Genomic DNA, 11,323 nt, shown 5'->3' with positions numbered 1-11,323 from the left:
AGGTATCGCTAATTAGCCAAAAGTTCGTTAGCAGATATCTTGCTAATTAGGAGGCCTAGAGAAAAAATTTTTCATTTCTGATCATTTTTCATGGGTCCCAACAACATACAAAAATTTGAACAAATTCCGAGAGATTGAGGTTTTTTTTTGGTTGATTTGACATGGAATTACCCACTGCAGTTAAAGTTGTACCGTCAGCTATTATTTATCACATATGAATTAGGAAAAATGCATTTGCATATTTCACTAAATTATTTACTTTGCTGAAAATGACTCAAAACATACAATTATACCATACCGGTACTGCTGTATCAAACCGGAGAAGCGTTTGGTATCAAAACATGGCAATCAGTGGCGGATAATTTGAAATAAGGGGCCCATAAAGGCAATTTTACGGATGTAGGGAACAGACTACCTCAGCCCCACCAATTTTGGAGCTGTGATTAAATTTAAATGTGATTTTCTAATTTACCTAATGTGGGACAGGGTACTGGGCTGGCTGTGCCCCCACCACACCTTGAATTCGCCTATGGCAATTAAACGGGGAAAAAAATCAATACAGTATTTGACAACTTCGAAGGCGTTGCGATATATAAACATCTCTACAACGTTCATAGGTCGAATCTGTGCATGAGTGCAAATAAGCCGAAGTCAGGCTCCGGAAGAAAACAATGTTTTGATAATATTCTACAACTGATTTTTCTAAAACACAAAATAGGTGCTTGACAAAAAACTCGAGAACAGTTAATGAGATACAGATTTTTTAATACAGTGTTAAAAACTGGGGTTGGGGAGGGACTTTTTGTGTCAATCAAATTTTTCCTCCGGAGCATGGCTTTAAGATTATCTTCATTGGAGCTTTGGGCACCCCATAAATATGCGAGTTTGAAAGGTACACTCTCGATATAAACCTTGCTACTTCTTAAATTTATTTCAAGTTCGCGCCCCATATAACCCTGAGTATTTTGGTGGTTACATCAAACTTTCAGCAGGCTATTACAGTTAAAAATAATACAAGTTAGGCCCCTATTCCAAACGAAACTCTCTAAAACAAATTGACGGAATTGCACATTTGTTCTGATTTTTGTAAAAAATAAACACAAAAAACAAAAAACAAAACAAAACAACAACAAAAAAACGGATTTTAAATTGGTAACTTTGTCTGATTTTCTGTGTGGTATGGAATGACAATGCCTAAATCGGTCTAATATAGGAACATAATTCTGGATACACAACTGGTTCAGGTAAGACCTGAAATTAATTTACAGACATGGATGCAGTTATTTTTTTTTTTAATAGACATGAAATACTTTTACTGTCTTATTTTATTTGTATAGAAAAACATGGTAGGCGGGAGTTACCACATGGAGTTGGCCGGGCTTAAATTAGGAGTGGCAGCAATCAAGGAAGACAAATTGAAAATCAAAACATTTCTTTGATAAAAGACAGTTAAAAATTAATGTTTGTTTATTTGGAAAGGATTTCTATTATCACCAAACCATATACGAACTTGTTTTTAATTAAATTTGTCTCATGGTTCATACACTTGCCAAAGTGATTTTAAAGACAAACATCTTTCCTGTTGAAAAAAACCAAAAAAAAAACAAAACAAAAAAAAAACGGTTGCATATGTCTAAAATTAGCAGAACAAAAAGAACTTTCGCACGTATTTGGGGACGTATGTGTATTTTTCAGGTAGGGCAAAACATCACTCGTATAACAATGGCCGTATTTGTCTGGTCGTTCTTTGTTAAAACACGCCCACCTTCGCAGTGGTAAAATCCTATACTTTCACGAAGACGACTAGTCGAATAGAAAACTTGTAAATACTATGCAAAACAAAATGGCTGCATAGTTACCGCGATACACGCCGTGTAATCAAGATTGCTTCGGCTTGTGGCAGTATGGGTTTTTAGTAAAAAAATATGGTTTCAACAAGTTGAATTCTGTTAGCCTACAATTATTTTTTGACTACATGTGGATAAATATTATAATTTTTATTTTCTAAAATGTAATCTAAATTAAATAAACATATATCAATGAGATTTTATCTGTATAGTTATTGTTTCCATGTTTATGAAGTTTGTGTGTAATTTCGGAAATGATTCGATATCAACCAATTATACACTGCACTTACTGTATTCACACACCGTATTATATACAATGCCGTAGCCAGCTGTTAGGACAGTTGGGACAGTCCCACAAACTGTCTTTCATTTGTTTCACAAAGAACGGGTCCACATTTTTAAAAATGGGCCCAAATTATGCAATTTTATGCATAAAATGAGTTCACTTTTTAAAAAATGGGTCCAGATTTCTTATATTTAGCCTTGACTTACTTGACTTATTCCCTTTACCTCCCTGTGGAGCATACAGTAGGTCGTTGGAAATAATACGCCATCACACTTTGTTTTGAACTATTGTTTCAATCTGCTTCCAGGAGTACCCAGCCCGTTTTGCCTCTTCATTCACAGTTCTTCTCCAGCTATTTCTGAGACGACCTCGACTCCCCTCCTTCCTTGCGGATTCCATCTCAGAGCCTGACTGGTGCTATTATTGGGTTGTTTCCTGAGTGTATGTCTAATCCATCCCCACTTGCGCCTACGAATCTGGATGTCAAGTCTTTCCTGGTCTGCATTTCTCCACCTGTTCATTTTCTGGCCAATGTATATTCATGATGGATTGCAGGCATTTGTTTACAAATATTTGGAAATTATTAGAGCTTGATTTAGTTGTTCTCTATGTTTTTGAGCCATACAGGAGGACAGACTTCAAATTGATGTTAAAAGTGAGTGTCCATTGAATGCCTTTTTGATGGTGTTCTGTAGTCTGCTGCATTATCCAATCAATTGCTAATTGGAACAGGAAGAGTGATAGTAAACAGCCTTGGTGCACTCCTGTCAGCATCTCTATGTTATGTGAGAGATTTCCGTTGTGGATTACTCGACATATAATACACTTTTCATTAGGGTGATATCTTTCTCCGGGATACCATAGTGGTGCATCAACTTCCACAGCACTTCTCGATCAATACTGTCAAATGCTTTCTCATAGTCGACAAAGGTTGTGTATATTGGAGAGTTCCATTCAAAGGACTGTTGCAACTATAATCCGCAAGGTGACAATTTGATCAGTACATGAACGATCTTTATGAAAACCTGCTTCTTGATCTCTTAGTTTCTTGTACAATTCTGTTTTTAATCGCTCCAGGATTATTCTATTTAGAACTTTGCCAGCAGTTGATAGCAGCATGATTCACCTCCAGTTTTTTATATTCTTTCAGGTCCCCTTTTCTTTGGGAGCTTTATCATGTAGCCTTCTTTCCAATCATCTTGTATTCATTTGTTTCACAGATTTTTCCAAACAATCTGTACAGCATCTCCGTCGATGAAGTAGTTTCTGCTTTGATGACTTCTGATGGTACGCCATCTGGCCCAGCTGCTTTCCCATTTTTCAGGTGGTTTATGGCATTCTTGATTTCTGTTCTACTTGATCTGTCCTCTTTTACTTGTAGAGGGGTTTCACCTGCCTCTATATAGGCCATATCAGTGGGTGGAGGCCTATTGAGCAATTCCCTAAAATGCTCAGCCAAACTCTTCACTTGTCCTGTAAGTACCCTACCGCTCTTTTCTTTCACTGGTCTGTTTGGTGTGCGACTTCCTGAGAGCTGCCTTGTTATGGTGTATAACTAGCGTGGTCATCTATAAGGATTCGCTTATCTTTCCTGATGCTCCGCTTGACTTCATTGTTGGCTTCTGAGTATGTGTTTTGCTTCTTCTTTCGTTGTTCTGGTTCCACTGCGATTTATTTCTGCTTTTCTCTCTTTTCTTGCTTCAACCTTTCTTATTGTGTCTATACTTATGTAGGCCTCCTTGTGCCCTTTGGTTTTCCTTCCCAGTGTTCCTCGCATGTGTCTTTCCATATATCTTTGATATGTTTCCACATTTGGTTGATTGAAGTAGAATTTTGATCCTGTAGATTCTGAGTCAATTATTTTTTGACTACATGTGGATAAATATTATAATTTTTATTTTCTAAAATTTAATCTAAATTAAATAAACATATATCAATGAGATTTTATCTGTATAGTTATTGTTTCCATGTTTATGAAGTTTGTGTGTAATTTCGGAAATGATTCGATATCAACCAAATATACACTGCACTTACTGTATTCACACACCGTATTATATACAATGCCGTAGCCAGCTATTAGGACAGTTGGGACAGTCCCAAAAACTGTCTTTCATTTGTTTCACAAAGAACGGGTCCACATTTTTAAAAATGGGCCCAAATTATGCAATTTTATGCATAAAATGAGTTCACTTTTTAAAAAATGGGTCCAGATTTCTTATATTTAGCCTTGACTTACTTGACTTATTCCCTTTAGCTCCCTGTGGAGCATACAGTAGGTCGTTGGAAATAATACGCCATCACACTTTGTTTTGAACTATTGTTTCAATCTGCTTCCAGGAGTACCCAGCCCGTTTTGACTCTTCATTCACAGTTCTTCTCCAGCTATTTCTGAGACGACCTCGACTCCCCTCCTTCCTTGCGGATTCCATCTCAGAGCCTGTCTGGTGCTATTATTGGGTTGTTTCCTGAGTGTATGTCTAATCCATCCCCACTTGCACCTACGAATCTGGATGTCAAGTCTTTCCTGGTCTGCATTTCTCCACCTGTTCATTTTCTGGCCAATGTATATTCATGATGGATTGCAGGCATTTGTTTACAAATATTTGGAAATTATTAGAGCTTGATTTAGTTGTTCTCTATGTTTTTGAGCCATACAGGAGGACAGACTTCAAATTGGTGTTAAAAGTGAGTGTCCATTGAATGCCTTTTTGATGGTGTTCTGTAGTCTGCTGCATTATCCAATCAATTGCTAATTGGAACAGGAAGAGTGATAGTAAACAGCCTTGGTGCACTCCTGTCAGCATCTCTATGTTATGTGAGAGACTCGACATATAATACACTTTTCATTAGGGTGATATCTTTCTCCGGGATACCATAGTGGTGCATCAACTTCCACAGCACTTCTCGATCAATACTGTCAAATGCTTTCTCATAGTCGACAAAGGTTGTGTTCCTCGCATGTGTCTTTCCATATATCTTTGATATGTTTCCACATTTGGTTGATTGAAGTAGAATTTTGATCCTGTAGATTCTGAGCGTTTTCTAGCAGGTCTTCCACCTTTTGGTACTTGTTGGAGATTGTCAGCTGAAATATATTTTTTGTCTCATCGTCCCGTATCATATCAGTATTGTATTTGCAACTACATTTTTTGGCCCAGCATTATAATTATTCAGACTAAAACGGAATTTGCCACTTAGAAGGCTCCTCTCATGACTCTTACGTCCAACAGTGACCTTCTGAATTTAGTTGACACACAGATGTGATCGCAGGGGCGGATCTGGGATTTCAAAGAGGGGTTCAGAAAGTTCCCAAAAAAACCCAAAAAAGAAAGGGGGGGGGTCCTCCCCCGGGAAAATTTTGATTCCTAGGTGGCCGGAAATGAGCTTTCCCGACTTCTGAGGTGTCTTTTAATGACCTTTTAAGTTCTTCAAAATTCAAGGTTTTCCGTCTCTTGAAAAAGCTCAGGTAATTTTATCTCATTCTTAGGCCTATACATAAAGAAAAAATAAATAAATAAAATACATATGTGACCCAAGACCACGAAAGGGCTGTAAACTCGCATCACCTGCAAGTTTCGATAAAAGGGCTAAATAGACAGTATAACATGTAATTTGAGCAAAATGTGATTATGTCATAAATATAAAGTATTACCTTTAATCTCATTTTTGAAATTTGGGTTCAATATTCCAAATCTAAACCCTAAAATTTTTGAAATAAATTCATCAACTTTCAAGCCGCCATACTTCTAAACAACTTATTCACTACACAAAATTCAGGCCCCAAAATAGATAAATGAAAACTATCAGATATAATAATACGTTTATTGGTACTCGTATGCTATGTATGTGATTTCAGAATAAACAAACAGTATAGTTATAAAATAGTAGAATGGTCACAGAGGGCCAGGTTAGACTTATTGAGAACATTTCGGTTCTTTGTAGTGAAGTAAATCTAAAACGTATTCTTGAAGTCATTCAAAATCGTGTACAAAATAGTTGAACAAACTTTAAAGTATGTTCCGAAAGTATTGTAATGCATCGTACTGTGGTACGAAGCGTATGTAAATGTATACCTAAATGAATGAAATAACCTTGAATTAATTCAAATAATTAACTGTTTCATGACTTGTTGGAAAAGATTTGGAAAACAATCTTCTTGCCGTCTGGCAGTGGTTGCGGTTGTGATTGCGGTTGAGTACGTGTTAACAAACTAGTCGTGGTTATTACTGACGCCAACAGAACAATCATCTGCTCTATTTAAATATTAAATAGTGTACAAAATAATCAAACAACTTTAAAGAATCAAACAATTACATGCGTGTCGACATTACAATTGCTTAATTAGAAATTTGTAATTTTTTAGACCAAAGCCAAGTAATTTTCTAGAGAAAAGCACCATGATACGGAAATGTTATTTCATTTTTGTGTATATATTTTCAAAAGTAATTTTCTAGAGCATAGCACCATGGTACAGACTATCTTTACTGAATGAAGAAAATAACCTTGAAGTAATTCAAAAGATACGAAGCAGTTCTTGTCTTGCTTTGGAAAAAAAAATGATCTTGCAGTGAAGCAATTCATGTTGTACAGTATGTCAAAATATTAAAATGGTATCAAAATAATAGTGTTGTTTTTAGTCACGGGAATTCAATACAGAAATTCAATACAAACAAAATGATATTTGCTACACTTCTGTATAATAATGTTACGTTTCTTCACAGAGTGGGGTTCGTCCGAACCCCTTGAACCCTTGAACCACCCCCCCCCCCCGGAATGTGAAATCTTGCGGATATGGTTCTCGATGATATTGGATTCCCATTCTATGAGTGATTTGGCAGCCTATTTTGACAGCATTACTCCAACTCTTGTACATGGTGCGTCTGTATCTTCATGTCCAGAATAAATGAGAGTCTGTCTTGGAGACAGTCTTATACAGCCAGATTCGATCCACTTAGTCTCACACAGCCCCAATATCGAAAGCTTGTATGCAGTCATCTCAGCGGCAATCTGTGCTGATTTACCTGTTTCGTACATGGTCCTAACGTTCCATGTACCAATCAGTGTGATTGCCTTGGGAGGAAGCAGGGGGATTGGCATAGCTGCTTCCTTCTGGCTTTTACTGCTACGCTTCATACTTGCCCTTGCCTAATTGGGCACCTGCTTCTCTCAAGACGAGTTTAATTTTGTGTTTATTTCCTAAGGTTTTGCAGTCCCATACTTTCCCGTTGCCCGGTTACCACGAAATGGACATGGGGTGTGTGTTGAGCCTAAAGTGGTTAAAATGTTAAGAAAACGGGTCCCGATTTTTCATATTTTTGCGTAAAATGGGTTAACTTTTAAGAAAATGGGTCTACATTCAAACGGGGCGCTTAAGACAATTTTCACATTCGCGCGAGTACGGTAAGCTATATCTAAACACGTTTACTTTTAAAAGTGTCACCAAAGACGGGACAACATTGCGTGGAGCTTGTGTTGAAATCCTCCACGCTGTTTTTACAGTTTAAGTTTTCAGACAAGACCTTGCTTGCTTTAAAACTCTGTATGCTCCATTTTGTTTGAACAATTAGGCTTTTTGATTTAATACTGTTCCTTTCAATTGTAGGGCCAACACTCTATTCTGACACCAATTGTTATGCTGACTTAAATTACAGACACGGAATACATTTTGTAAGTGCACTTGTGACGGACTAGTGGTGACACCATGATTGAGCGGTACTAACGGATAATGGTAAGGAAAATAATATAATAGATTAATTGCTAACTTTTATTTAACTGTTGGAGAGATATCTCAACAAGATATATATTATTACCTGAGATATCTCTATTATTATATAAGACATCTCTATTTAAATCTAAGCTAGTTTTAAATAGAGATCTCAATTGTAGATAGAGATATCTTAGTTTTATATAGGGATAAAAAAAATATTGCAGAACGTTATATTATAGATGACTAATACTACAAGGTCATATAAAAGTTTTACTAATAATTTGGATTATAATTTCCAGACTCGGTGCATTTCTACGTTGTATGCAATCCCAAATCAACAACTGTTTGAGAGATATCTCAAAAAGATATATATTATTAACTGAGATATCTCTATTATTAAATTAGACATCTCTATTTAAATCTAAGCTAGTTTTAAATAGAGATTTCAATTGTAGAAAGAGATATCTTAGTTTTATATAGGGATAAAAAAATATTGTAGAACGTTATATTATAGATGACTAATACTACAAGGTCATATAAAAGTTTTACTAATAATTTGGATTATAATTTCAAGACTCGGTGCATTTCTACGTTGTATGCAATCCCAAATCAACAACTGTGAGATTGTTTTTCTTGCGCGCGTGCATGGTACTACAGGGTCAAGGTGGTATACTGGTCTTAATAAAAATTTGATAATTTAATTATAGTGTTTATAATTTCAAACGGCTTACTGCGTTATACGTAGTTCCAAATGTTGTGAAATTGACTTTTGTTGCGCGCATGATGCATGATATTACAAGGTCAAGTTTAAATACAAGTGCTACAAATGATGAAATGATAAAATAAATATTGATTAATTTGGAATTGTTAAGCGCATAGAGTTTTAGATATGCGCTATATAAATATACAATAATAATAAATATACAATAATAATACATGATGTTTATAATTTTAAAACGTGGCTTACAGCGGTTGTATTTATAGTCCCAAATCCACGTATGTTGTGAGATTTTTATTTAATGCGCGTGTGCATGATACTACAAGGTCAAGGTCATATACAAGTTTTACTTATAATTATGGATTATAATTTTAAGACTCGGTGACTTACCGTGCTGTATGTAGCCGAAATCAGCGTATGTTGTGCGACATGTCTTATTGCACGTGTGCATGATACTATACAAGGTCAAAGTCCTATACAAGTTTTACTAATAATTTGGATTATAATTGTCAAATCGGCGGCTTACTGCGAGATGTGAGATTTTTTTTGTTGCGCGTGTGCACGATATTACAAGGTCAATGTCATATACAATCTACTAATAATTAGAATTAGAATTTTTTAAACTCGGTGACTTGCTGCGTTGTATGTAGAGTCTAAAATCAAAGTATGTTGTTAGATTTTATTTTGTTGCGCACGTGCATGATACTACAAGTTCACTATAAAAACTCCCTGGTTATAGGCCTACATCATAAGACAACGTTCAGATTTGAAGATTAAGCCTGGCTCAAGGTTAAGCCCCGCTTAACCGAGGCAATCCAACAATCGTTGACAAATCAGTAAGCCCTGGATTTGAAAATGATAGCATAATCCATATTATTAGTAAACCTAGTATTATGACCGTAACCTTGTAGCATTAGTCGTTCATAACATGCACAATTCTACAATATTTTCTTTATCCATTAAAAGTTATATAATTAACGAGACCGTGTCATTACAAAGTGCGTAGACTTTATTACAAAGTTCGACAGCTCAGTTTATTACAAAGTGTGACATGCAGTTATAGGTCAAGGTCATATACAAGTTTTACTAATAATTATGGATTATAATTTTAAGACTCGGTGACTTACCGTGCTGTATGTAGCCGAAATCAGCGTATGTTGTGCGACATGTCTTATTGCACGTGTGCATGATACTATACAAGGTCAAGGTCCTATACAAGTTTTACTAATAATTTGGATTATAATTGTCAAATCGGCGGTTATAGGCCTACATCATAAGACAACGTTCAGATTTGAAGATTAAGCCTGGCTCAAGGTTAAGCCCCGCTTAACCGAGGCAATCCAACAATCGTTGACAAATCAGTAAGCCCTGGATTTGAAAATGATAGCATAATCCATATTATTAGTAAACCTAGTATTATGACCGTAACCTTGTAGCATTAGTCGTTCATAACATGCACAATTCTACAATATTTTCTTTATCCATTAAAAGTTATATAATTAACGAGACCGTGTCATTACAAAGTGCGTAGACTTTATTACAAAGTTCGACAGCTCAGTTTATTACAAAGTGTGACATGCAGTTATTACAAAGTGCGACAGTCTGATGTTACAAATTGCGACAACAGTTATTACAAAGTGCAACAGGTTATTACAAAGTGTGGCTACTTTGTTAAGCGCGACAGTACAGGCAACCCGCATATAAGAGGACCCCGGAGATTTTTGGACGATATTTGTATGTCAGGCGTGTAAGACGATCCCCTGTTTCATCTTCGCAGAATTCCTTTTTTCTGCGTCTTGATACTGCATCTAGCTGGCTAAAAATGGAGCGAAATGCAAGGCTAAATCTTCCAAAATAATTCAATTTTATGAGTTTTTAAATGATTATCAATATTTTACTTCCTATTATTTAAAATTGTGTTCTTTCAAGCAAATGTAATATGTTAAATTATAGTTTATACACTTTCTAAGTGATTGTTGTTTAGCTTTGTAGTGCCTTCTAAGTAAAAAGGAATGTACTTCCTACCAGCAGGCCGATGAACCATAACAGGTTCCATATGCATAGTGGTAAAGTAGCAGAAAAACTGTCTCCATAGATGTATGATGTATCACTGTCTGAAGTTTAGTAATTGGGTGGTATGCTAATTACAAGTAGATATACCCAATCAAAAGTCAGTGAACTAGGGCAGGGCTCCGGTGTACATTGCAACTTATATAGTATCATTACTGTAACAGCATCTCGATGCATCATACATAATTCTAATTTCCTCACCCAACCACCCCAACTTCTTCCCATCTAACATACTCAAGACTAGTGCTACTCACTGGTGGCTGGTATAATTCTTGGCGAATTATTTCGCCCCAATTCAATAATGCAGGTTTCTATGGACATTTAATCCTAAAGTTAATAACAATAGCCAAGGAGATCTCCCTCGTATCTATTCTGTTCTATCGGGATCTCCCCTGAGTCTCATAAATACAAATAACCGACACCACATGAGTAGCCCCCAAGATGCCAAAGAATTAGTATATTTAGAATAATTTGTACTGTATAACTATGTAGTACTTCAGTAGTATAAGAATAATAGACAGTAGTGTTTGAATAATGTAGTGAATAAACTTAAATCGTACTTTATTCCTTGTGTTGTGTATAAATAATAATAATAATAATAATAATAATAATGATAAAAATAATAATAATAATATTAATAATAATATTAATAATAATAATATTAATAATAATAATATTAATAATAATAATATTAA

The 11,323-nt window shown here is 35.6% G+C and overlaps 1 protein-coding gene across 1 annotated transcript in view; it reads left to right on the top strand.

Moving 5' to 3' along the window:
• The first annotated feature begins 7,597 nt into the window (after positions 1-7,597).
• Positions 7,598-11,323, top strand: part of LOC117123025 (CMP-N-acetylneuraminate-poly-alpha-2,8-sialyltransferase-like) — a 13,839-nt gene continuing 10,113 nt past the window's right edge. Inside the window, exon 1 of the mRNA XM_033268820.1 lies at positions 7,598-7,861. Coding sequence (XP_033124711.1) covers positions 7,859-7,861 — 3 coding nt within the window. The 5' untranslated portion in view covers positions 7,598-7,858. The remainder of the gene's footprint in view (positions 7,862-11,323) is intronic.

The sequence above is a fragment of the Anneissia japonica genome, unplaced genomic scaffold (genome assembly GCF_011630105.1).
Source record: "Anneissia japonica isolate Jap-2015-1 unplaced genomic scaffold, ASM1163010v1 scaffold4469_len402912_cov134, whole genome shotgun sequence".
NCBI classification, from domain to species: domain Eukaryota; kingdom Metazoa; phylum Echinodermata; class Crinoidea; order Comatulida; family Comatulidae; genus Anneissia; species Anneissia japonica.
This window is presented reverse-complemented; position numbering and strand designations above follow the sequence as displayed.